The 27,466-nt window shown below is 44.6% G+C and overlaps 1 protein-coding gene across 2 annotated transcripts in view; it reads left to right on the top strand.

Moving 5' to 3' along the window:
- Positions 1–975: 975 nt before the first annotated feature.
- The window catches only part of LOC146631242 (protein AF-17-like), a 30,905-nt gene continuing 4,414 nt past the window's right edge, over positions 976–27,466 (top strand). The window contains exons 1-17 of one of the 2 annotated variants that reach the window (XM_085356459.1): positions 976–1,319; positions 2,333–2,412; positions 5,182–5,236; positions 5,357–5,466; positions 12,180–12,283; positions 13,470–13,563; positions 13,859–13,969; positions 17,443–17,532; positions 17,621–17,768; positions 18,539–19,339; positions 19,762–19,958; positions 20,871–20,988; positions 21,186–21,252; positions 21,606–21,754; positions 25,814–26,014; positions 26,251–26,327; positions 26,490–26,860. In XM_085356459.1, the coding sequence (XP_085212585.1) occupies positions 1,211–1,319; positions 2,333–2,412; positions 5,182–5,236; positions 5,357–5,466; positions 12,180–12,283; positions 13,470–13,563; positions 13,859–13,969; positions 17,443–17,532; positions 17,621–17,768; positions 18,539–19,339; positions 19,762–19,958; positions 20,871–20,988; positions 21,186–21,252; positions 21,606–21,754; positions 25,814–26,014; positions 26,251–26,327; positions 26,490–26,860 (2,882 nt within the window). In that variant the 5' untranslated portion in view covers positions 976–1,210. Of the gene's footprint in view, positions 1,320–2,332; positions 2,413–5,181; positions 5,237–5,356; positions 5,467–12,179; positions 12,284–13,469; positions 13,564–13,858; positions 13,970–17,442; positions 17,533–17,620; positions 17,769–18,538; positions 19,340–19,761; positions 19,959–20,870; positions 20,989–21,185; positions 21,253–21,605; positions 21,755–25,813; positions 26,015–26,250; positions 26,328–26,489; positions 26,865–27,466 lie in introns of both variants that reach the window. The other variant, XM_085356460.1, reaches the window with a different exon arrangement.

Genomic DNA, 27,466 nt, shown 5'->3' with positions numbered 1-27,466 from the left:
TAAACTGATAATGAACAAAGAAATGGAAAAATATTTGAAAGAAGCTGTTTGAAGTCAGAGAGAGAACGTATGAAAAGCAGGGTCGGTACCAATAACAGAAAGTAGATGCTTATCTGTCAAAGTGTTAAACTTGTGTAATAGTTGTGATGAGCTACAAACTGAGATGTGATTAGCGTTGTTTACGAAACATTTGGGTTTGTGTTTCTCTCTCTGTCTTTTTTTATTTTATTTCTATGTAATCAGGTTTATTTAGTAATTAAATTGTCATTACTGTCATTATCCATTATTGTTATTATTTATTTATGTATTTATTTTGGTACTCATTTTTAGTAAATAATAATTTTAAAAAAAGCAAATGAGCAAAAATAAAACGTTGTCATTACATTATGAATTTCAAATGGTACATTTATTTACTGAGCTCCTGTTTGTATTATACTTGACTTTTTACTTTGTCTTCTATTTTGTTATATGTAGGTTTGCGCTTATTGAGCTCCCCTTTTTTTAATGAAAGTTTATATTTTATTCTATTTAATTGAGCTCCTTTCTTTTGCGTGTTTTTTCCCATTATGACCATTTTTGTCTTTTAATATTTTATGATATTGTGTTGACCTGTTTTGGCCGCTGTCACACGGGAATCTCGCATCTTTTGTTATCTTATTATTAATGTTTCATTATTTATTTTAGGTCCGGACGCCGGATGGTGAAATAGCTTGTAATTCCTGCTGTTAGCCACCCCCAAGATGTCCTGCAGATGGCGCTGTTGAGACGCGGTTGATGCCGGGCGCATACAGCGGTTTGGGCCGACGTGATGCGCGGGGTTCGTGTAAAGAACACAGTGGACCGGGGCAGGAGGCCGTGCGGGCGTCTGCTCCTCGGGTTCGTGGAAATCGAGTCGTCACTGCCTGAAAACACGCGCTGAAAAGGCGCTTCCTGCTCAACAATAACTTGCTACCTTTGCTGTGACTTTTACTCCGGCGAAGATCTGAGCATGCGCACTTATGTATGGGACGGGGAGGACATCACGGAAAATCTACTAGAAGCACCACAAACGCAGAGATTTCGGCTCTCCGCTGCACTAAAACTGCACGACGTGGGCGGCCCGTGACCATGCCTAGAGCGGCGTTAAGATGCGGGACGACCGCCTGACAGGCCTGGCCTGGGTCTGAGCCGTTGCCGGGAGGGGAAATCTATTTCTTCATATGGGAGCAGCATGCGGGAAATGGTTGGAGGTTGCTGCGTGTGTTCCGACGAGCGAGGCTGGGCTGAGAATCCGCTGGTGTACTGTGATGGACACGGCTGCAGCGTCGCCGTTCACCAAGGTAACATTAGCTGCTGTTAGCGTGTGATTCCCGGGCAGCCGGAGCGGCTCTAGCTTGCGGCCGGAGGCGTTGGTCCTCCCTGCCTACGTGCGTGTTCTGTGTTCGTGCGGGAGGGGCGGGTAGGTAAGCGTGCTGTTGTTGCTTCCTCTCCGCACACTTGATTGATCGCGCAGGGCCGAGCGGCGTGACACCGAGCCCGGATGGCGCCTCGAGGTCCGTGCGTCGCGGACCGTGCGGCACGCTGCGACGCGTTCGCGAGGCCGTGTTCGTTCGGACAGCAGCGCGTGTCCACTTGCTTTGTTGCATTCGAGCGATTTGAAGTGGGACCTCACGCAGGATGGCTACTCTGAGTGAGGATCAGCCCTCTGATCTCAGTGATGCTGTGACGGTGTTGGTGCACAAATGTGCCAAAAAGAAATTTGTGCCCAAACTGAAAAAGTGAAGAAGATTCTGATCCAGAGAGGTGCTGATGCAGGAGGCTGATTTCAGGGCTGTCCCAGTCAAATTAAAGCTTTATGTCAAAGTGGAATGAAATAGGATTATAAGGTTAATCCGATCAGGATGACAGCAGCACCTCTCACCACTGACAGGGAGAGATGTTAAACTTAGAAAGAGAAAAGTTAAAACATAAAATCAGCTTGAAATCATTTTCTATTCATCTGTTAAAGCAGGATGGCTGTGCCAAGTGTCAAGTCAGTATTATCTTGAGTAGTATTCTTGGACAGGTACTGCCAGCTTTACTAGTATTTATTAAAGTATTTATAGAGCTTGGCAAGTCGTTTCAATCATAAAAAGTGAAATATTATTTCCAGAAAACGTGAAACTTTTAAACACTGTTAAAGGTACAAATTGTTGACCCTCGGGCTGTTCAACATCTGTCCTGTGAATGAATGAATGACTCATTAAATGTGCATGTTTTCATTTGTACCTGTAGTTTACATTAAAAGACAGGTGTGTTACCGTGGGTCGTGCCGGTCCAGTTTGACACTCCCGTGCTTGTGTGTTTGTCGCAGCATGCTACGGCATCGTGCAGGTGCCAACTGGCCCGTGGTTCTGTCGGAAGTGTGAGTCACAGGAGCGGGCGGCACGTGTGGTGAGTACGCCAACACGAATGACACAATTTATTCATTCATTCCTGCTTCACCTTCACCTACAAGCAGTCTGCCTCAGGTGTACTGAGCCAGCTTGTCCCATACTGATGCCCTAAAGCTGAGTTAAACGAATAAGCTGGATTCCTCTGTGTTTATGTGTGAAGCAGCCTCAGGCGTGATTTAAACATTGCTTTCCTACCTTTCTTAAGTAAAATCGAACATAAAAGAAATGTACACATTAACTGAAACTGTGTTTATTATTAAATAATAACTTTCAGTGAGGACTTTTTCTCCCTTCATGGTTTTTTTGGACTAGTCTGATTTTAGTCTATTCATTTCAATTCATTTTTTTTTCATATAACATCAACTCACAACACTTCCCACAGCAAGGTTCTTTATACTACACGGTAACAACCGTATAATATAAGAGCGAAAACCCCACAGCTAACAGATGATCCCGTACGAGCAGCATTTGGCGACGGTGGGAAGGAAGAACTCCCTTTTGACAGGAACAGACCTCCAACAGAACCAGGCTCAGGGAGGGGCGGGGCCATCTGCCATGACCAGATGGGCTGGCGAGGGGAGAAAGAAGAAGATCGTAGAGGATAAAATAGAAACTGTCTTTGCATCTGCAAGAGTTAAAACTAGGGCTGAACGATTATGGAAAATAATCTAATTGCGATTTTTTGCCCCAATATTGCGATTGCGATGCGATATGCGATTATTTTTTAAGGTATTTGTCTTCTGTATTATTAAACAAAGACAAGCAATACATCATATAGTATGGCCAATACTATATTACATTAATTTTAAACTGTTCTTTCCTGGAAGACAGACCTCTGTTATGATGACATGAGGTGATGCATGAATTGATGACTGACATTTTTATTTAACTTCTTCAATCACAACAGTATATTTGAACATACACAATAGTTTATTTTTAGCTTACAAACATCTGAGCATAAAGTGCTGACAAGGAACCCTGGTGTAAACATTAAAATGAAAGTCAGTACAATGTGCAGATTGCAGAAATATACATAAACAAAATCAGTGGCTTTACCACACTCAGTTTTTCGACATCTGTGAACTACTAGACAGTCATTCAATTAAAAAATAATATTAAATAAATAAAACTAATAAATAAAAAATACACACATCTTACTGATCTCTGCAGTCAGTAACATTACACATAAAGTGCAAACATAATAGCAATTGTATAAACACACACACAAACACGCCTTTAAAGTTTAAAGGCGTGAAATTGGACGGTCTAGTTCTGATTAGCGTCACCGCTGTCTCGGTGGAGTTTAATAAACTCGGCCGTCTGCTTCTTGCTATCTAAAATATAACCAGACACTGGCGTAAATTCTCGACTGTCTCATACTTCTGTTTAATCAGTTTTCTGTTTGACGTTTAGTCAGCTGTGTGAAAACCAAGGAGGAACCCACCCGGGGGATTAATAAAGTTTTATTTTATCTAATCTAATAACTTTAATCTCAGCCAAACCGATTTACTCACGAACAAACAAAACACTGAAAAAAGCCCAACAATAACATTTTTAGGTTGTCTAAGTGACTTATATATCACGTTTAACCCGAGCAGCGAAACTCCGCGGTGATCTGAAAATGATGTGCCGGGAGTTGTGCCGCTCTCGGCCGCATCAGTAACCCTCGAGCTCCCGGCTAGCTGTCGAGCTGGTGGGTAGCAGACGCCTCTGAAAACGTCGAAGCACTTTTGCAAATATGGGATATCTTGATAAACCGAGCAGATATTTGATGTTTACACAACTACTTTCGCGCCTGAAAATATGTTAAAAGTTTATTTTGTGACCCAGAAAGATTAGTATGAGTAATTTTAAAACTTAGTAGCGGCCGCCATTGTTGGAAACTGGAGTTTGGCTGGGCCGCGCTATGAATTCTGGGATATGGTAGTAATTTGGACAGCCTTCGGCGCGTCGCTGTGACGTAATCGGTCTACAAATGCGGCCTCAGGAGGATGCAGCCCATGAATTTGGACATGTCCAGAGTATAATCGCAGCCTTTGCGGTTAGAAAATTGCACTTGATCATGTCGCGATATTATCGCAAATGCGATATATCGTTCAGCCCTAGTTAAAACGGATTTTAACTTTGATGTGTCACAATTATCAGCTGACTCTGGATTCTCCTGATTCTCCTTTTTACAGTCTGTGGACAGCAAGAGCTGTTTGATTCCTTCTTTACATATATATAGACACCAAATAAGGGCAGGGCTTGTTAAAAAAGTGAGCAAAATCATAGGACACGACAACATGTTACTCTTAATTTTTCAATTCAATTCAGTTTTATTTATATGGCGCAAATCACAACAGCGGTCGCCTCAAGGTGCTCAGTACTCAAAGGTAAAGACCCAACAATAAAGCCTTGAGCCCACCTATCAGCTGTCCTCCTCCTGTGTGTGGAGGTGGTTACAGCTCACGTGCACATGCGCTGCCTGCAGAGTGGAGCTGAGTAGCGACAGATGAAGTGAACTATAAATTAAAAAGCTTGATGACAACACATTTTATTACAAGAAGCGCAATAAAAGCCATAAACTGAGGCAGAGATATACAGAAAAGCTGATGTCATAGGCGCAAAATAAAGCCTCTGAACTGTTACTTCCTCTATATTATGTTAGCTTAGAACTGCATCGAATAGACTGACCCACTGTTTCCTGTATCTGCCCTAACGTTTGGAGTCATGGTCAGACAGATATCCACTCCAACAAGCTCCGCTCTCTCCCGTGTCTCCTCAGAGGTGTGAGCTGTGTCCCCACAAAGATGGCGCCCTCAAGAGGACAGACAGCGGAGGTAAATATCATCATGTTCCCGCTCACTCTTCCCGAGGGCATAACCGAGTGCGCATTTCCACTCGAGTCATTCCGAGTCTTGTCATATCGTTGATCCGCTGCCAATCTCTCCTCCAATCAGGCTGGGCCCACGTCGTGTGCGCACTCTACATCCCCGAGGTGCAGTTCGCCAACGTCCTCACCATGGAGCCTATCATCCTGCAGTATGTCCCACACGAGAGATACAACAAGGTAGGGATGCACGCTGTTTGAGCGGGAAAGTTGGACTAGTCTACAGGAAGTTAGAGGCGCGAGAGAAAAGAGGAGCACAGAGAGATCAGATCCAGCCCCAAAGATAAGCTTCATCAAACAGGAAAGTTTGAAGCCTAATCTGAAAGTAGAACTAAGGGTTTACTTTGGAGTTTATTTATTTGTTTGTTTGTTTGTTTGTTAGTTTGTTTGTGAGGGTGTGTTGTTGTTGTTGTGCTCTTATAAAGTGGTGACATTTCAATCCTTCGGTAAAATCGTTTCCTTGTTCATAACTCAAAAATGGCTGCGAACACATTCAGCACACGGATTTTTACGTTGTTTGTACCTGCAGCTAAACAGGTAACAAAGAACTCTTCACACCATACGACCCCAAACCAAGTGTCCTCCAAAGGAAACAATATATTCGTTCCATTTCTAAAATAATTATTCATCTTTAAGTCCTCTCTGACATCTTTTCCAATGCTTCAGCTCTGGCCACCTCTACTACTTCCACGATGCTAGTCTGGACCAGATGCTTAATCTCTCTGTCATCTCCCACTAAGTCTGTCTCATCGCCTAAAACAAATAGTCTTGGACTGCCTATGAATCCTTAGCATATCTTAATTTCACATAATCTAGTCCAGAACTCTTCAGGTAATAAAACTCGATAATTTTATTACCTGACTTTGAGGCATAGAGTGAATTTCTCCTTCTTATAGTTCACCAGCAGTTCAGTATATCTTTTTATCCAAGTATAAATAAGAATATCTAAGAAGCTAAGAATAACAACAAAGTCTCATCATCCATCCCTTGATCATTTTCATTTTGCTAATAATATTTATATTAACAATCTCTTGTCTCATGTCAGACTTAAATCATCTCCCATGTTCTTCCTGAGATCTGGAAAACCTTCCTGAGCCAAGTTCTTGATCAGCAGAGAATAACACTTCATGACCTTTCCCAGCGTTCAAAACTATCTAAATGCTTAGAAACTGTAGGAGCTTCTGTATTGGGTCTGAACAGCCCTGATAGAAGACGACAGATCCAAGGTTTCCAAAATGGTGTAGAAGACGTCACAGAAAAGGTCATCCGGGGGGGCCACTCCCATTTCTTTCCGATCCTGCCAGTAAAACCGGGTCTTACCAAGCGCAGCTTCAGGTTCAGTCTGAGACTGAAAGGCACATTTAAATATGGGTCCAACTTAAACATCCAAGCCACTTTAATCCAGATTAGATCGAGATGAGCAGTTAATAAGACTGCAGATGACAGTGGGGCTAAAAGATGCTGCTCAGTGAAGGTGGGCTTCTCTCGGGGGAAGCAACTAAAGGGCCAGACGTCATAGTTAAATGCATAACATTAACCTCCTAGGACCTGGCATCCACGTGTGTGGACATCACATTTTGGGTTGTCCAGACCACAATGCTAAATGTTGCTCTACAAAGGCCTGATATCCACTTACGAGGACATTATACTGCCAAAAAAAAAGTGTAAAGTAAAGTGTGCATGTTAGTCCCCATAGGGAAATAGTTCCTCTGCATTTAACCCATTCACCCAGTGAAGCAGTGGGCAGCCACCAGTGCAGCGCCCGGGGAGCAGTGTGTAGGGACGGTACCTTGCTCAGGGGTATCTCAGGGTAGCCGTTGAGTGAAGTCGAACCCCCAACCTTCCGATCATGGGGCAACCACCCTACCTACTGAGCTATTCCTGCCATTGTTCTAACAACATTTAAAACGAATGTCCTCATATGTGGATATGAGGCCCTCGTAGGGCAAAATCAGGTAAAAAGATAATTCTTTGTTTTTACATCCATCAGGTCCCAATCAGCCCAAATAGCAAAGAGAAATTAAAAATGCATGCCATGAAAGAGTTCAGGTCTTAGGAGGTTAATACAAAGCAATCCCAGAGCCCCATCAGCAAGTGTTTGCTGATTTAAAGATTTAAACGAGGTTTTTTTTACCTCTGCATATGAAGTAATTTGTAATCCCCAAAGCTCCAATCTAAATTAATGGAGAGAATAACTAATAATTTCCATTGTTACCAGGATCTAAAACCTGTATCACCAGGCAAATTTTAATTAAAACAAACAAACAAAAGTTTGTCAATAACCCAAAATAAGATTTAAAAGGTTTTCTGATACAGTTTGATTTAGGGTCTCCAGCTTCTCATCCGATCACAGAGAAAAATGTAAACACATCCTCTTACCTATGATAACGTGTAAAGCTGCACACCTGCACCGCACCCCTGAAACTGGCACAAGGTGACCCCACAAACCTGCGTTTGATAAACAAACACTTTAAACAGGTAGAAGAAGTCAGCACCAGTAATCAGTAATACTGAAAATCCTCAACAGTAAAATGTATAAATACACAGAAAGCTGCATCCGTGTTTACATATATGAAACGCTGCTAAACAGGTTATGCAAAATGTGTCACACGGTGTGTCAGCAGTCATCAAAAACATAGAGAGTACTTTCAGAATGAGCAGTCACACAGAGGGAAAAGAGAAAAAGTCATCTCCGTCCTCAGCACCAAGTTCGACGAGTCATGATGCAATGCAGCAGACGACACGTGGGAGACTGCACGACTGCTTTCCTCCTTAACGGGAAAACCAGTTTTGCTTCACATCCCCGTTCTTCTCTCCACCTACACGTCCTGTACTAACCCGGAGCTCAGCGTGGCAAGGTCACGCCTGTTCTCTGGAGGCTGCTGAAAGCCTTTCTGGGAAATGTGGGAGATTTCGAGCTGTAGTAGATGTGGCATGTTTAGTAAACAGCAAAGCACATTTACCATAAGTGCAAAGATTCAAAAATACCCTGAAGTGATTTGTGAAAGTAAAGTTTTTCTGGTTTTCACATCAAAAAGTATTTATTCCTCTTGGAGTTTTGACTGATGATAGAAAAAGAACACGAAAAGCTTCTCATGGTTTGAACTTTTACCAATTAAAAAATTTGAATAATTAAAAAATATTCTTCAATAAGCTTTAATTCAAGGATTTAAAAAAAAAATACATTTAATAATTTTAAATAGAAAATGAAAAACGTGTTAGATTGCCGAGCCGCTCTCCTGTTTTCAAAACTGTTACGCAAAGACAAACAGAATGCAGTCGAATCATTTACAGATTTAAAATTTAAAGCCCGGGTTTGAGAGACGACGAGCAGCGACAGCGCCGGATGCTGAGTCACACAGAAAGGTCATTTTGAATGTGAGGCCACCATTTTTAATTCTGACAGCACATTTTCATTTCATTTCATTCATACTTTTGGCATCTAAGTCAACTAAGTACTCCAAGATTATAGCAGAGTAAATATAAAGTGAAAACATAAAAGTTTGTCTTATACTTTTGAAGGCAAAACGTTTCCTCTGCTTATTACAAGCTCGTGAAAGGAGCTTCTTTATCTGATCAGTCTTATTAGCTGACTGTTTCACACATTAAAAAAAGCTTGAAAACATACTTAGAAGTTGTTTTCAGTATTTAGAAGTTAAAAAAGGTAAAAAAGAAACAATCAGGCTGTTACAAAGTAGCAGTTTTATTTATATACAAAGTAGTTGTACCTGTTTAGCTGATATCTGTGCCTGTTTGTCCGCTGATTAGTTAATGAATGGGTTAAATCGCTCTTTGCGGTATGTGAAAGATGTAAACTGTGATTGTGTGCTGATGTCACTCTGCACTGCTGTTTCATGCCTCACAGTTGTTACAGTGTTTCAGTAGTGATACATTAATAGCCCAAACAGTCGTCTGTTGTAGGAGTGTTGTCTCTGTGAACTACAATGTTTGCAGATGACACTGTGACCTGTAATGACTGTAGGGAGCTGTTGGAGGTGTGCAGTGGAGAGGAGAGGAATTAAAGATAGTGTGTGTGACTGAGAGGGGGGCGGGTGTAACGCTGAAGCTGCAAGGTAGTGAAGATGAGTCTAAAAGGGAACAGAAAGTGCAGGGAGGGTGGAGCCTGGTGTCAGTGGTGCTTTTTGACATCTTCATCCTTTGTTGAATGAAGATGGATGTTTAAAGTGTTTTCTTTTTGCATCGTTTTATATTGTTAAATATCTCTTACCACAGAAAGAGTGATGGTAGTTTTGCTTTACTCGGCTCAGGTTTGTTTTCTGTGTTCTTCATGTATAATTAATGAATGCTGCAGATCGGCTGTTAAGATTCAAAGATAAGAGGACGTGTCACACATAGACTCACGCTAGCTTTTGAAATTTTCTGCTAATGATGTTTTTCTTTCTTTTTTACTTTGCACACAAACAGTTTAACCACAGACTAGTTTCAGGCGGGTACAGCTTCAACATGCATCAGCTCTCTGGTAACTTTACTCTCTTATTAGGGCTTCCCGATACTGGCAGAAACCATAATCGGGTCTTTTGGTCCGTATTGAGGATTACAGGAATATTACAGGATTACAGGAAGCCAGTTACTCACTGGCTTTGTGGATTCATTAAAAAGAATAAACTTGCCTTTGAAGTTAAATTATATTTTCAAATGGAAAATTGAGACAAAAGTAAAAGTGAAGGGATCTTTGGCCCTGTGCACCACCACAGTGGTGTATGTGATTAAAGTGCAGACCTTCATCTTCACATTAAGGGCTGTTGCAAATATTTTGCATAATTTTTTACACTTGGATGAAAGTGTGTAATCCGTGGACATCCTTGAGGTATTCTGCTAGGCCTTTACTGCAGCCACCTTCACTTGCTGCTTGCTTGTGGGTCTCTCTGCTTCAGTTTTACCTTCAGTAAATGGAAAGCTGCTCTGCTGGGTTAAGATCAGGTGGCTGACTTGGCCATCAAAGAATGACCCATTTCTTGAGTTGCTTTTGCATTTTGCTTTCTTTGCAAAGTGCTTTCTGAGCAGAGAGTGCAGCCCTGTACGCTTCACGTCACCCTGCTGCTTCTATCAGCAGTCACGTCATTAATAAACACCCGTGACCCGGTTCCACTGGCAGCCGTACGTGCCAGTGTCATAACACTGCCGCCATCGTGTTTGACAGATGATGTGATATGCTTCAGATCATGAGCTGTTTCTCTCTTTCTGAGTTCTTTTCTCCTCCCATCGTTCTGGTACAAGTTCTTCTTGGTTTCATGTGTCCAAAGAATTTTTCCAGAACTGTGCTGGCTCTTTCAGATGTTTCCTGGGAAATTTAATCTGGCCTTCCTGCTCTTGACTTGGTCTGAAGTTTTTCTTGTCCACTTTAGTCTTCTGTGGTCTTTCAGGCTGTTTGGTGTTGCTGAGCTGGCCATTGCATTCCTGTTTTAATAAGAAAGCACCAGATTGTTGCTTTGACCACTCCTAAAGCTTTTGCTACCCCTTAGATAGGTTTATTTTTCAGGGCCTCCTTTACTTGCAGCCACGTTTCGCTGGATCAATGAACAGCTGCAACACTTGTAAATTTGTCATTTGTCCAATTAATTTTGATCCTCTGAAAATTGATGAATGTCAATAAAAATGTATGCAATTCCTCAAGAGCTTATGCAATACTTTTGTTAACTTCCTTGAATTAAAGATGAAAGTCTGAACTTGTATCACATCTTGGTTGTTTGATTGCACAACACTGCAGTTGTTTTCAAAGTTACAAAAACTGTTCAGAAGACATCTGCAGTGTGTGCAGCAGAGCAAGCCTTTCAAAGCAAAGCACATTACAAAGAAATCAATATTTGATTCATGGACTGAGCATCTTGCATTGTGCGTCGTTTAGATGCTCTGTGTGTGTGTGTGTGTGTGCATGCCTGCATATAAATGTACATGTGTGAGTGTTTGAGGGCCCGGTTTCATATTACTGTGTCAGCTACAGTAAATTGCATGCAGCCTTCCCCCGTCAGGGCCATTCATTCAGACTTTGCTGCCCGCATTCCTAGACAACGTTACAATGGACACTGAAAACTCAAGAAGCCACTCTTCCTTTTACATGCCCGGTGCAGTTATGTCTCCGGCCTTTCATTGCACAGCAGACATCCTCTGAAGGGAAACAGAGAGCTGAGTAGGATATGGAGAGAAGGAGAAAGGGAGAGAAAAAGGTGAAACAGAGAGGGCCGAAGTGAAAAGGTAAAGAGCCTGCTGTTCCTTTGTCCCGCACCTGTTGCTAGGCCTCTTCTACCCCCCACCAGTCGGGCCTGCTCGCTGAGCAAAGCTGAACAAGAAGTACAAAAGCGGCGTGTGTGTTCGTGCATGCGATTGTTTGCTTTCGGGGGCTCGAGTGTGTATGCTTACATGTCTTTTGGAGACGGGCTGATATGAGTCTTTTGTCGTGTCAGCGTATGCTCCGTGGCACCCTGAAGTTCGTTAGAAACCACCTCACTTTGGTGCAAAGAAAAAGATTAACGGGAGGCTGAAAACTCCAAGCGTAGCGTCTGTTTCGAAGCAGATTCAGAGCAGTTTGCAGGCCGATCTGTGTCAACTTTCTTTACAACATCCCCAAACATCTGGTCAACAGTTTCTCTGTAGAAGCTGTGCTCTGTTTGAAAACCTCATCTGTTGTCTTGACAAGAAAAACTTCCTAATCATCTGCACTGCAGCTGCAGCTGGACTCGAGTCGAGGAGTGTTTCATCTCTGCTGCGCCGCAATCACAATAGTTCATTTTAATGGCCGTCAGACGGGACGGCTTGCTTTGCTCGTGCGACAGATGGAAAAGCAATCCCGGCACCTGTTGTTGATAATAATAATGATGACTGATGTGTTTGAGTCCCTGCATCTCCTGTACTCTCCGTTTGTGCTCTTTCAACAGACTTGTTATATCTGCGAGGACCACGGGAGGGAGAGCAAGGCCGCCTGCGGCGCGTGCATGACCTGCAACAGACAGGGCTGCAGACAAGCGTTCCACGTCACCTGGTCAGTGTTAAATTGTGTGTGTGTGTGTGTGTGTGTGTGTGTGTGTGTGTGTGTGTGTGTGCGCCTATGTGAAAGTGTGGGGACATCAACATGAATGAACAGTGCGTGAGGACCGAGTGTGATAAGAAGCAGTTCAAGGGCAAAAACTTTTATTAAGGGTTATTTTTAGTTAGCCGACTGTTCCCGTTAACCATGTTTAAACCTGGAAAAGAAACAACCTGAAAAAACTATGACGAAGTTTAAAAAAGAAATCATAAAAAACAGCACTGTGTTATTTTCAATACGACCTAAAACTATCAGGTGAGACCATAAAGTCATCAGTAAAGTCTTTATTGAAGTCACAGATCAGGCGATCCACCGAGTAATCTCTTCATAGATTTTGCACCACTGGACTCTTTTTTTGCAGGCTGAAGGGTCGCCCCCTGCTGCCCGTTAGAAAGAATGCAAGTTTAGGGCACATCTCCACTGGTGGCACTTTTTTTTGCTCAGCATATGATTAATATTGTGGGCAGGACTGTGATGGTTGGCAAACACCAAGGAGGTCCTAGCCTTTTTGGGCACTCAAGCTTCTTTCCACAGTCCAGAGAGATGCATATTAGCTGGTGACGCTAAATTGGCCATAGGAATGACGTGAGTGTGAATGGTCGTCTGTCTGCGTTAGCAACCCGTTCGCAGGGACCCCGCCTCACACCCTAACTTGGATATCATGAATGGTGATTACTTTGTGTGCTAATCGAAGCAGGTTAACGTTTGTCTTGTTTCCTGTGTCATATCATTTTTGAAAATAAGGCCAAGAATAGAAAAGAAATTCCGTCTCCAATTGCCAAGATTGAATACGTGCTCATATGTTATGTGTATTTGGCTACAGCCTTAGTTTACTCACACAGACATTCTGGGCTACAGTTGGTTTTTCTTCATTTACAGTCTTTTACCTTTCATGCTGCTCATCTTGCTTTTTGCCTTTATTTTGTTTCCTACTACAAGAGAAAGATGATTTATTTAGAAGTAAATCCCGAGACACTGACAGGCTCAGATTTTAATGTGACATTCGATCAATCTGGCGACGATCGGTGACTGAAGCTCTCAGGTGACTCGGCCAGGTGTTGCCGTCTCAGTCCGTGCACGTGTGCTAACTTGGCTCTCGTGTTTCATCTCCTTTCCGACCCTCCGACACCCTGCGCTGTAGTGCTCAGATGGCTGGTCTGCTGTGTGAGGAGGAAGGACCAGAAGCTGATAACGTGAAGTATTGTGGCTACTGCAAGCATCACTACAACAAAATGGTAAAGAACACAATGACATTGTACCCCAGAAAAGCCTTTCTTACTGCACTGCACAGTTAACAGCTAACATGATTGATAAGGGCTTCTGTGCCCGGCTGTTTTTTTTCCTCTAACTCAGCTCAAGGCAGCTAAATGATTCTTGGAATACACCCAACCAAAATAAATAATTCAGGAGATAAACCTCCTGTTAAGTCATTGGAAGTGCTTGTAGAGAACCTTTTAAATGTCAAACTGTTGCTTTGAAATTAGCAGCTGTTAACTTTTTGTTTGCTGTTCCTTCTTTTGGACTTTACAGCAGAAGAAGTTGCGTTCTAGTGAAAATACAAGTAGCTCCTTCAGTCATTCCAGGGGGCGCTCCAGCTCTCCGTCACAGGAAAAACAGCACCACCACCACAGACAGAGGAAGGTAAGCACAGCTGTGGTCAGATCAGAAGGCAGTCTCCAGAGCTGAAAACTACCAAAAGCTGCAGTTCCTCTAATGTCCACTTGAGGCTGTTAAAAAAGGGACTCAGTCAGATGTAAGGCAAGGCAAGGCAAGTTTATTTGTATAGCACAATTCAACAACAAGGTGATTCAAAGTGCTTTACAGAGACATTAGAAACAAGAACAAATAAAAAGCATGATTTAAAATTGAATAAAACAAGCAAATAAACTAACTAACTAACTAACTAAACAAACAAACAACAGTATATAAAATCAAAACAGATAAAATCAGAACAGTAGATAAAATCAGTAGTTAAATGTAAGTTTTGAAATTTAAGCTTAAAGTGTGGATTTGGTGCTTTATTCAAATGCAGCTGAGAACAGGTGAGTCTTCAACCTGGATTTAAATAAACTGAGTGTTTCAGCTGATCTGAGGCTTTCTGGGAGTTTGTTCCAGATATAAGGAGCATAAAAGCTGAATGCAGCTTCTCCGTGTCTGGTTCTGACTCTGGGAACTGATAAAAGACCGGATCCAGATGACCTGAGGGATCTGGAAGGTTCATACTGGGTCAGGAGGTCACTGATGTATTTTGGTCCTAAACCATTCAGAGCTTTATAGGCCAGCATCAGAACTTTAAAGTCTATCCTCTGACGGACAGGCAGCCAGTGTAAGGACCTCAGAGCTGGACTGATGTGGTCCACTTTTTTGGTCTTAGTGAGGACTCGAGCAGCAGAGTTCTGAATGAGCTGTAGTTGTCTGACTGGTTTTTTAGGTAGACCTGTAAAGATGCTGTTACAGTAATCAAGCCTACTAAAGATGAATGCATGGACTAGTTTTTCCAGGTCCTGTTGAGACATCAGATCTTTTATCCTTGATATATTCTTGAGGTGATAGTAAGCTGACTTTGTTATTGTCTTAATGTGTTTTTCTAAGTTTAGGTCTGCATCCGTCACTACACCCAAATTTCTCGCCTGGTTTGTGGTTTTTAGATCTATAGATTGAAGTTCTCTGGTGACCTGTAATCGTTTTTCTTTGGCGCCAAAGACTATTACCTCAGTTTTGTTTTTGTTTAGCTGGAGAAAATTGTGGCACAACCAGTCAGGCGCCATGTAGGCGCTGGCTGCAAGCTAGGCCTCACCTCAGCTAACTAGAGCCGCTAACTAGACACCTGCTGACTATTTTTGTTCTGTTGGCATCTTTTGGTCGATGGCTGCCCTTCCCCGAGCTTACGTCACCCAGATGTTCCTTCCTGTTGAAAGGGCGTTTTTCCTCCCCACTATTGCCAAGTGCTTGCTCATAGGGGGTCATCTATTGCTGTGGTATTCCCTGTATTACTATAGGGTCTTTTTACAATATGAAGTGACTTTAGGTGACATGTTGTTGTGATTGTGATTAGAAAGAAATCATTTTGGAGCATTTTATTGAATTATCAGACAAATAATAAGGTTTTACTGTTTGGAACTGGGAAATGCTAGGATTTAATAATTTTGTAGCACTAATTAACAGGATTAACAGGATGTATTTGCGCAGTTTGTGTCTGCAGCTTGCTAATATTAGTGGATAACTGTACACTACAAAACCAAAAGTAAGAGTTAAAAATAGACTTTGTCTATTCATCGTCAGATTAATAAGACCAGCCAGTCTGATCCAGACCAGCTTGGCACACAGACTCTTTTATTTTGAAACGATTGAATAACAGCAGAATTGGCAAAGAAGAAAAGGATGAATTTTAATGCATTTTCTTCCTGATAAAATCATCAAATAAGCAGAGAGCTAATTTAGATTTTATTGCATGGGCGTGAGCAAGCTGAGCTACACTGTGTAAGCACGCCTCACACAGACATACACCAGACACACCCAGTTGTCCTACGCTTTCAACCTCACAGCTTCCATCTGTTGGCTCCTGGGGAACGTTCAGTCATCACTCCCGATTTCCGGGTGTCATCATTTCAGGCAGTGATAAGCTCGACCCCTTGACGTCAAACTCTAATCTGAATACAAACTATGAGCTCAGAGAGATACCTGGAGGTACAGCCTGGCTAAACAAAAGCTAACGCATTTAGGCGTACCCTGCCTCTGGTCATAAAGACATAAAAAACCATATTATAAAATACATATCATGAAATAACATCATGATCTCTCTGCGCCATTACATCCTCTCAGCCTCAAACACTTGAAATCAAATAGGCCGGCATTCATGTAACACTTCTCTCGTCGTTTTGACCACTTAAAGCTCTCCACACTGCACGCCACATTTACCTCCTCCACACACATTCATACAGCGCTTTATTCTGTGCACTCGAATAAACAATTAACCTAACGTGCACTTCTCAGATGGGCCGAGTTAACTCTGTGAAGGTGCGGTGCTCACGTGCACGTGACCCCATCACACGCATGCAAAACTAAGCAGACAGGTGCACCTTCAAAGCCCCTGCAAGCTAACAGACTAGCTAGCAGAGAATTCAGCAGACAGGAAAGATAGTGCTGACGGCACACGGTTCCAGCTGAGCAGCTCTTTGTCAAGTGTAAAAAGAGACCCGCATATTTTTTCGCCACCAGACAATTCCGGTCTTCAAAGAATGTCATCGTTGTTATCGTTTTGATGTTCTGGCAGAGATATGGCTCCACAGTCAGGGAGCGGACGCTTCACGCAGTTGTTGAACTGAAAAAGAGATGAAGAAGAAAAGCGTGTTTCTTCCAGTCAAATCTCAGCTGAGCTGTAAAAGCAGGTTTTGTTGCAGAAAGCTCGGTTTTATGGCAACCTTGGACTGGTTAAATATATGATCTAGTGTCGCGTAGATGTTGGCGGCAGCTGGCGGATTCAGGCTGTTAAAAGTTGGCTGTGCGGTTGTCTTGTTGCTATGAACAGAATTTTGCAGGAATACACTTGTTTGCACTTTTTCGGTTGTAGGTTTTAGACTGACACAGTAGCGTGTGTGAGACGGCTGTGTGAAGCATATATTTTCAGTCAACGTCTGGCGCTACATGATGCCATTTTCAGTATAACCCACTGTGAAACTGAATCTAACACCCTGCTTTTAAGCCAGTAGCAGATAGAAGAGACCAGTATTTCTTATCATTTAGCTAGTGGCACTGAGTCATACTGATCGCAGGCTCGCTTGTAATCATTGATTTTAGTCTGATATGATAAAAAAGGCTGTCTGGGATATTCTGATATAAAAAAATAAATCAGTAGTTTTTGCTGTGACAGAAAGCCAGACGCTTTTATTCAGAATAATCTTCATCAAATGCAGTTACAGTGATGCACAAACGGATTTGACTGTGCTGTTAGCGTATCCCTGCAGACATTGTTGTTGAAGCTGGTTGACTGTAGCAAATGTGATTCGCTTATATTCCACTCGCTGCGTTTGTGTAATGTGCCAGTGTTGACTCTGCAGCCTTGATTCTAGGCTCAAGCTTGTGTATTTGTATGTGTGTGTTGTTGTTTTTTTCAGAGTCATAAAGACAAGATTCGGCAAAAGGAGCGCCACAAAAAGTCGAGCGACAACCTGAGCTCCGCTGTGACATCCAGCGGCATAGAAAAGGTATCCGAGGACACCACACAGTGATTGAGAGACGCCGCGATGTCTCAGTCAGTGCTTTAATGGTTTTGACCCGTCTGTGTTGGGACAGATTTCCTCAAGTCACCACAGCAGCAAGGACGGCGAGGGAAAGTCCAAGAAGCTGAGCTCGCACGGTCACAGTCATCGGAGCAAGAAGACCGGAAGCACCGGCAAGAGCTGCTCCTCATCGTCCTGCTCCTCCAGTCCATTCAACACAGGTACCACATGAAGGGTCAGCGCTCGATTTCTTCTCGAGTTCAGATGTGATCGATGCCCATGCAGCCCGGTACATCGACAGCACAGTTTGAATTATTTGTATACACTAGCCGAATGATATTTTATAATTACAGTATCATTTGTAGTAAAAGTTTGAGTGTGCCCCACGTCGTCTTCCTGCCTGCTCTACATCGTCCCCGGCAAATACAGACCAACAAACGTAAAGCAAATAGAGTTTTAGTTTGATCTTCATCCAGCCGTGCTGTGGTTCTGTAGGACGAACAGAGCGGCTGGGAACTTGTGGATGAGGTGGAGTTATGCAGGACTTCTGCTGGCTGCCTCTGTGGGAGGAGAGGCTGCTGCTCCACTTTAAGATGTAACAGGGGTGATTGCATCATCTTGGCTGCTGTTGTGTTGTTGAGAAAAACAGAAGCTCGCTGGGTTTTTCATCCACACACGTGCCCCTAAATTCAATTTACGTTCAGCACGGATCCATTTCTGTCTCGAATATGAGAGAAACGCTCGCTCTGTAGAGTCCTGCACCAGTTGGTTTTCTTTCAGTGGCCTCGTACTAAAAAACACTGTCATTAGTGAAGCTTTCACTTAAGCCAGTTTGTTTCACAGGTAAACTTCTAACTGGAATTGGTGGAAGCACCGTCATTGCCCTGTGCATGACCAGTTAGCTTCTACTGGGTTCTGTTGAACCCTGGAGACGGAGGGAGGTCGTGTGGCCGTTTGTGTCTGACTTTAACTCTTTGTTTTTCTCCTTCAGGTGGTTCCCTGTCGTCTGCTCAGGAGTTTCATCAGTTCTTATCTTCTTCCCGCCTGGAGCGTGAACATGACCGAGGAGGTGACGACCACAGCGGAGAGGAGCGCAAGGAGCGTCACAGGAGACCGGCAGTCCAGGCGGAGGAGGAGGAGGAGGAGGATGTAAAGGAAGAGGAAAAAGACGAGGAGGAGGAAGAGGAGGAGGAGGACTGTAAATACCACAAGCCACCAGCACTGACCCCCGCTGAGGGCCCGCTAGCAGGGTCGCAAGGTCACGACAGGCCAGAAGGCAACTCCAGCCCTTTCGAGAACAAAGTCACCATCTCCACCTTCGGGTCCATCATGCGCATCACGTCGTCGTCGGGGCTCGGCAGCAGCAGCAAGATCCGAAAGATCTCCTCGTCGAGCGACTACAAACCCTCCAAATCCCTCTGCAAGCCATCCCAGCTGAGCACGCCGCCCATCCTGGAGGAGGCCGACCCGGAGGACAAAGTCACGCTTCCACCGCCGCTGCCTCGAGAGAGGAGGCACCGTGGCAACAAGAAGAGCCGCCACGGCCCGGGGCGCCCGCGGGGGAGCAAGAACCGAGAGAGGAGGGGGGAGGAGGAGCACCACCACCACCATCACCACACAGCGCCGCCTCCCCTAGCCTTAACCTCGTCGCTCTATCCGAGCCCGTCCTCCATCCCCCACCCCACCTTCTCCTCGACGCTGCCTCCCACCGCCACCTCTTCCACTTTCTCCTCCTCCTCGTCCTCCACTGGTAGTTTTTCTACAGGCCGCGGCAACTCGCTGCTCGGCTCTGGTGAGTCTGAGCGAGTGGGCGTGTGCGGTAGCCCTCTAGCTTCCTGTGTGTGGTGAAGGAAAAAAACTGAAGCGCTATCTCTTTGCACTTTGGTGCGTTTCCATTGCACGCAGCAGCTTATCTCTGTATCAGAAGCGCAGCGAAAAAAACTCCTGGAATTAAGAATGAACGGAATAAGTCGACTGTTTCTTGGCACCACTTTTAAAATATTTGTTAAATCTCTTTCAGAACGTTTGTGTAATCTGTGCGAGGCAGTGATATTGTCCTACATGGTGTTTTTGTGTGCGCCGCACGTGTCTGTAGTGCATTTCCTGCCCTACTTTCCATTTGATTGGCTCACGTGTTCCTCTTTCTGCAGTCATACGACTTCTAAGATGAAAACGACAAACACCTTATTCCTTTCTTTCTTTTATGTCTCTCAGGCATCTACTCCAGTCTCAAGGACCCTCTCACACTGGGCGGGGGTGTCTGCAGTACCCCCCTTTCCCTGGGTGGAGGGGTGTGTAGCACCTCCTTGTCCCTGGGAGGGGGCATGTGTAGCACCCCTCTCTCCTCAGGACTCCTTCCATCCCACTCCTCGCTGTCTCTTCCACCAGTCAACGCTGTGTCAAACACACAGGTACGTCACAAAGAGAGGACGTGTGCTGTTTGCGTCTGTGTCAGCAAACAACATTTCAACAAAATTAAATGACACATGAAGTTTCAGGCCTGAGGATTATAGGAAAATTCATAATCACGATTTACAGTAAGCAGCAACGGAGGAGTTAGCCTCTGACTAGCAGGTGTTTTTACTTGTAGAGCTGGTGCCAGCCTGCCTCCACTGCAGCATCTCTGTGGGTGCAGGTCAATGACTCATTACAGTCACTGGGTGCAACTGGGGTAAAGAGAGGTGGTGCTGCAGAGTCAAAGCTGACACCCGGCACCAAAAGCCGACCGCAAGAGCCCCCGAATGATCCTGAGACAAAAGCAGCTGCAGACAGACACCAAAGTCCTTCCACACGTCTTCACTTGTACTCCCTTAGTTGTCATCAAAGTCTCTCTTTTAGTTGTCTTGGCTCGAACTGAAATACACAGTTCAGGGTGGAACAGGGTGTGTCTGCTTTATAAGAAAAGAAGTGGAGTGTTGTACCAAAACTGAGTGCAGCAGCGTAATCATGCACAGCGGTGCGGATACTTTCACCTCGCGTCCAGAGACATGCATGTTGGGTTCTAATGTGCATGTATGTGTGAATGCGAGTGTGTCTGGTTGACCTGTGCAGGTACCCTGTAGCCTATGACGGCTGGGACAAGCTGAAAGAAAGTGAGTGTGTTCATAAACAATGATGAGCGGACAGATGTGGAAGTCATGAAGAATCTGGAAGCACAATTCATTCTCGAGTTATTTTTGATAGATGTGTGTTACGTTTCCAGTAGATGGATGTTTTCTTCACAATAAGATCAGTTTTGAGTTGTTTTTTTTAAACTAAAATCCTTTCGTGATTATCTCCATGCTTTCTTTGTCAGCCAGATGTTGACGTTCGCTGTCTTATAGGTGAATCCAGGTTCCAGCGCCTCCTACAGCCTGACCTCCACTCAGCCTTTCACCAGCTGTCTCTCCACAGCCCTGACACTGCCGCCACTACTGAGCCAAGCCCAGACCTCACTGCCAGGTGACAGGAAGCACTTCTTGAGAAACGAATGTTGGCTTTAGATAAGCTTCACAAAAAAACCTTGCTCTGGCTCAAATCCTCTTTCAGAAATCCAACATTAAACGTGCTGTTGTTGCGCAGTAAACACGGCGCTTTGATGACGCTGCCTTTCAGTAAATGTGAGCGCACATGAAATTAATGTCTGTTCCTTTTCTCAGAGTCTGACCTCGATGACTGTCGCTTCCCATGTCAGGGGAACTCACCGAGAGAGAGTCTTTCCTCGCAGTGAGTCTTTGCTTTTTTGTCTTTATTGTTATTTTTTAGTGTCAAATCCTGAAAACAATACATCATTCTTACACTTCAGATTTACTGACTGAAATGAGTCAGCAAGTAGAGATGCACAAACCACTGGTGACGCATCATTCATCTGTTCAAATCATCACTTGGTTGATTTTTCCCTTTGTCATTTTTATTACCAGCAACAGGAAAATACCAGCTGGTTAACAATCAAAGCGTCTATGTGGATAAAAACACAAACCACAGCCACAGAGGATGATTGGTAGTTTCCCAGCTTGGCTGCAGAAGCTGTGACATGTCGCTTCTGACTTCCTGTTGACTTTATCCTCTTCCACGCCCAGGTCTCCGATGAGCTGTCTTCCTCTTCTGTTCGACCAGAGGGACGGGCTGGGCGCCGGAGTCAGAGCCCGTCCTGAGAACGTCCCTCCAGCCAGCTCTCACATTGATCTGCTGCTGGAGAAACACAGCAACGGAGAGATGGGAGTCAACAGTAAGTAAGGCCAGTGGGACTAGATATTGAAAAGTGTTTATAAGATGAATGAAATGGCAAATATACTTGATGGACCTGCAGTTACTGTGCTGGTACTGTGTTCGACCCCTTTTTGCCTTCAGAACTTGTTTCGTAGCAAAGATTCAGCGAGGTGCCATGCAAACAGAGATTTTGGTCCATATTCACAGGATAACTTCATGCAGTTGCTGCACATCCATGATGAGAATCAGCCTTTCCACCACATCCCAAAGGTTTAATGTCCAACAATATTTTCACGGACCGGCCTTTAAGGTGTCGCGGAGAAATACAACAAAATAAAAAATACTAAAAAACTAATAATAAACACGAATTCACTGTGTAACTTTATGAGCAGCGTCCTCCTGAAATGCGCCAACAACACTGAGAGTAACATCCTCCTCTCTGCCCCTTAATGCTCTCTGGTCGCTATGGTAACACGTAAATATTTCTTTCAAAATAAGACACACAACTACAACACGGGAAAAGACCCGGGGAAACCAAGTTAACGATAAAAACCCCGAAAACCGTAAATTTCACACCCGAGCCTCAACTCTCGCGGCGCGGTACGAAACAACTCACGGACCGGTACCGGGATCGCTGTGCTCATAAAAGGATGGACATGGTCAAGAACAGTTCTCAGTTACTGAACCATGGATAGATCCCTATTTTCATGTTGTTCACGCCAAAGTCTGAGACTACCGTCTGAATTCACAGCAAATATCGAGACTCATCAGAGCAGGAATCGTTTTTCTAATTTTCTGAGGTGCAGAAGAGCAACCGAGGTGCTCTTCTGCATGCTTTGGTTGTAACCAGGAGTTATTTGAGTTACTGTTGCCTTCCTGTCAACTCAAAGCAGTCTGGTCGTTCTCCTTTGACCTCTGGTGTAAACAAAGCATTTTCTCCCAGGGAGCTGCTGGACAGATATTTTCCTTTTCTTTATCAGTCTTTGTGAACCCTGGAGATGCTTATGAGGGAAGATCAGCAGTCTGAAATACTCAGGCCAGCCTGCCTGGTATCAACAAAGTCACCTTAATCACATTTCTTCCCCATGCTGATGCTCAGGTTGAACCTCAGCTGCTCGCCTTGACCTTAATGCATCGAGTTGCTGAACTGGTGTACCTAATGAAGTGGCCAGCAAGTGTATTCTGTGCATAAAGGACGGACATAAACAGAGTGATATGTACAAGTTGCCTCATAAACTGCAGGAGTGCGTAAAATATTCGAACTTTACTCAGCAGGCTGGAGCACAGACTTGTGAGGCGTGTGCTTCTTTGAGTGGTCTGTTAACATGGCGTGTGGCGTGCTGTACAGTTAGCCGCACGGCCAGTCGTATTATTTGTAAGAATCGGTTGTTGGCCAGTCAGAGTAGCCACGCCACCAACTTTATCAATTAAAAAAAATCAAACCAGGTGACTTAAGAAAATGTTTCTTCCAGCATGAAGCTGTTATGGACCATGTCTACAGACCATTTCCTGCAGTGAGATGTAAACTGGGCATTTTAACACAGGAGCCTCAAGTGGCCATCAGAGGAACTGCAGGGTTGTTTTAGTACTACTTTGCTCAGTGCTAAGATCTTTGAGCCTCTCAGAATCCTTCAAAAACAGATCTGAGAAACAGAAAGGACTCTTTGCTTGAACCTTTCACTTCATTTTAAGCCAGAAATGTTGGGAACCTTACACGTAGACGCTGCCGGCCTCTGTGTGTGCCTCGTGCTGTCGTCAGATGATGAATGTACCTGTGTGAGGACAAAAAAAAGCTCAGCAAGAGATCAGATGTGCTCTCGGTTCTGAAAGCTGCTCCAGCAGCTGCTTTGTTTCTGCCGTTGTATTTCTGCTCGTCTCTCCGCTGAACCAGATTGCTCACCGCCTTTTGCTCTGACTCACTTTTTCTCCAGGGACATCATCAGCTGACACTTGCTTTCAAATCTATTATTTGCTCATTTTTTTTCTTCCTACACCCAGCACTGTCAGTGCTTTTGGCTCACGCTTGCATGCACACGGCTTTTTATTTCCATGGTTGCTGCTCTTCTCTTTTTGGTCTCATCGCGCTCAGCTAGGTGTATTTCTCTAAAAGGAAATACCCCCACAGTCCTCACCTTAATTATATTTATCTGCATGAGAAAGCGTAACATTTATTTTGCAGATTTTTCTGTGTGCGTTTCTTTTTTTGAGCCTAACTAGTAACTTGTGACATACTCTCAAAATAAACACACTCATTTCTACTTAAACAGCAAAGTGTTGTATAAAAATAAGTGACTTAACTTGAGTGCAAAAGGCTCAAAATGTGGCATGTTTCAGGACCCAGCCTTTGTTTTGTGACCTCTAATATTTTCCAGCATAACTCTGCCCGACTTCAACCCAAGCGGGGGCCCGAACTGCCAGAATAATTGGAAACACCTGTGAGACAGTGCAGGACTTTAAAAAAAAGCACAGTGCAGGTTGCTGGGTCCACTCTTGTCAAACATATCTCCGATCGTTTAGCCGTGACTAGTTTATCCCAGTACGTCCAGTAAATCAGCGTGTTGATGTTTAACTACACAAAAACAGAAGGTTTGCTTTGGGTCGATGTGCAAGTTTAACTGTTCGCAATACATGAAAACTGTACGCCCATCAACTGCTCTGTGCCCTTGATTGTATTGAGCAGCTCTTCCAGCAAAGCGAGTTTAATTTGATCAAGCGCTTGCTGACAGAAACGGTCTCTGGGTGGGCGGCCATCTGCCCCCACCGGCTGGGGTGAGAGGAGAGCAGAGAGGCAGGAAACATCCAATGCTAGTACTTATTTTTTGTTTGAGCACCACCAGCTGGTTGTTACAGTAAATACAATAATTATGATAATAATACCGAGAGCAGAACTCCTCCAGTGTTCATCTGTGTTTGTGATGTGAAAGGTCCAATTTTAACTGATATTCCTGGATCCCTTTCGTGCCGATCCACCCATCGCCCGCTAAAAATGATAAAACAACCAACCCGAGCCAATCCTAAAACTTCTCAGGCAGTAATCGTAATAATGCTTACAGTAATGATGACAGCTGGAGTTCCTAACCCAGAAATACTTACAAAATGGGGTCAGGAAGCGAGAGAACTCAAAACCCACTGACATGCAATAGCGAGCGAAAGAGAGAAGTGGGAGTCCCAGTGCATCATGGGAAGTCTTCCAGCAGCCTGAGCCTAAAATAGCACGACTGAGGGATGGTTCAGGTTCACTGGATGCAGCTCTAACTATCAAAACTAAAAGTTTGAAGTTGAGAGGGAGTCATTCTCCAGAGCCCAAACTGGGAGCTGGTTCCTCAGGAGAGGGGCCTGGAAGCTGAAGGCTCAGCCTCAGGCTGGACTGTTGAAAACGAGCGATGCCTGATTTAGACTCGCGCGGGGAACCTTTGTAGCGCCCACAATCTGACCTACGTAAGTGTGTGCTGCATTATGCCTGAGTTACTATATTGTAAATAAAAAAATAAAATAAAGTGCTGGGACTTTTTTTGCGTCCTTGGTCCCTGCTCAATTGTTTTTCACATCCGGACCGATAATTTCAGCCATCTCTCCGGGAATCTGACGACATTTGTGAGTCATACATTGATGCTATGTTGAGGCGATACTGAACTCTGATAGTGAAATGCGCTGCTGGGGCGTTGTGGTATTGTGGTGCCGTTTCCCACGTGGTGCATTATAGCTGAATAGAAAAAAGAGCGCGATCACCTGCTGGAGCCCCAGATGGCAGAGAGAGAAATCTTCCACAGAGTGAGAGAATCAGTGGAGGTGATCACAGAGGCCAGGGAGGGTCTGATATGTTTCAGCTGCCTCTCCAGAAACTCTCAGTTTAAAATGTGCCTGTTGAGGGCAGTCGTCCCTCTTTTACTGTGCAGATCTTTGAGCAGGAAGACCACCGTAACCAAATTCTGCACTGAGCTCACAGAGGCTGCAGCGCAGAATGCAGACTAGCATCACCAGCTCCATTATTTAATAATTAATTTAAAATAGTGTGTGCCTCTTTGAAGATGGTGGGAAACACTGGACTGAAGTGTGGCGTGTCCTCTTGTCCCCTCAGTTATGGAGATGCTCCAGTCGCTGCACTCCCTGCAGCAGGAGAACCAGCGGCTCCAGGACCAGATCCTCAGCCTGACGGCCAAGAAGGAGCGACTGCAGCTGCTCAACACGGAGCTGGCCGTGCCTTTCCCTCCACAGCTTCACTCCACCCAGGGCTCCATGCACACGTCCGCCCAGATCAACTTCCTGTCATCCACCCAAGGTCAGATTAAGCTCCTCTGTCCACTTTCATAAGCGAACTTCAGGGCACATAAATCCCATCGCCTTCTTTTATTTTTTTAAGCTGCATTCCTTCATCCTCCCTTTGCAGCCCCACCCGCTCACACGGATGATTTATTGATGTTAATTAACCGTAGGAACAGTTTTGATAGTACAGAAAATGGTGTTCAGTGCAAACCTGGTAGTTTTCACCCTGTGATTGTGGCTCTCATTCCTTAGACCCCCTGAGCACCAATAAGAGTCCCCTGCCCAAAAGCTGCTTCCTGAATGACACCTCCTTTGTTACCTCGTCTGAGGTGAGAAACTTTAGTTCCTTTTGTGTCTCAAAATCACCGTGCAATCCCGTCAGGCACCATTAGCAAGTATATTTGTCTTTTTTAAGCCTCTTTGTAGATTTTCTCAATTTTACGGTAAACTCAGTAAAAAGCTCCTCGCTTGCTCTCTTGTGTTTGTTCCAGGAGCTGCACTCCGGTAGTCCGTCCCGAAGCAGCTCGTCTCTTTCCTTCCAGAGCACCCCCCCTCCTCAGCAGAGCCCCGCCTCCTTCGGGCAGCCGCTGCTGAACGGCTTGAATCGAGGGTTGAACGACGGTTTGGGGGCGATCGCTCAGGCCGGCGGCTCCGCACTGCCCGTGGTGGGCGGACTCATGGCGTCTATCGCGGGAAGTCCTCAGCTGGCCGTGAACGGCGTGCTCGGCAGTCTGAACGGAGTGATCCAGTCGCCTGTGCAGAACGCTCCTCAGCCCGCGCTCCCGGCCCTGCGACCCCAACCTCCACCCCTCAACCCCCTGGCGCTGGCTCAAGGCTTTCAGCTTCCCAAGAGTGCGAGTCCGTACGTAAAAAATCTGTCTGTAAAAACCACAGAAGAAGAAAACAAGAGCCTCTAAATGAATTAACTAACTTTGGTTGTTTCAGATTTTTTTAGCATTCAGTGATTTCTTTTTCTTTTCTTTTTCTATCCTTTTGAAGCGCAGAATCCCCTCACTCCTATTTTTAAATTTTAGTGTTTCTGCCACCAGCTGGCCACGTTCTTGTCTTCCCCATAGTAGGACGTAGCGGACTGTCATGGACTGCAGCTGTCGGTGGTTCTTCTCCTGCTCTGAGGAGCTGTGGTGAGATGGACGACCACTCCACCCCCAGGTTTGCAGCAGGTGGAGAGGAGCAGGTTCATGTGCCGCCACAGCGAGCGTGACGAGGCTGCAGCAGAACCACCGCCAGCTGAAATTGATTGGCAGGAAGAAAGACCCACTATATTTGTTTCGTCAGTTATTTATGATCACGTCTTTGCTCCGTCGGAGATTATAAACACTGTTTATTAATAGATTAGCGAGAACATGTGTGCCTGCCCACTGACCCCAAAATCTAAATCTGTGAGAAACATTTAAACTCGGTGGCGCTCTCTGACAGGTGTGCTTCCACATGTCAACATCTGTTTCAG

Source organism: Diplotaxodon limnothrissa, linkage group LG6 (genome assembly GCF_057381915.1).
Source record: "Diplotaxodon limnothrissa isolate DT_005_m linkage group LG6, D_limnothrissa_male_GT1.1, whole genome shotgun sequence".
Lineage (NCBI taxonomy): Eukaryota > Metazoa > Chordata > Actinopteri > Cichliformes > Cichlidae > Diplotaxodon > Diplotaxodon limnothrissa.
The sequence above is the reverse complement of the archived record's forward strand: the minus strand, read 5'-3'. Positions and strand labels throughout refer to the sequence as shown.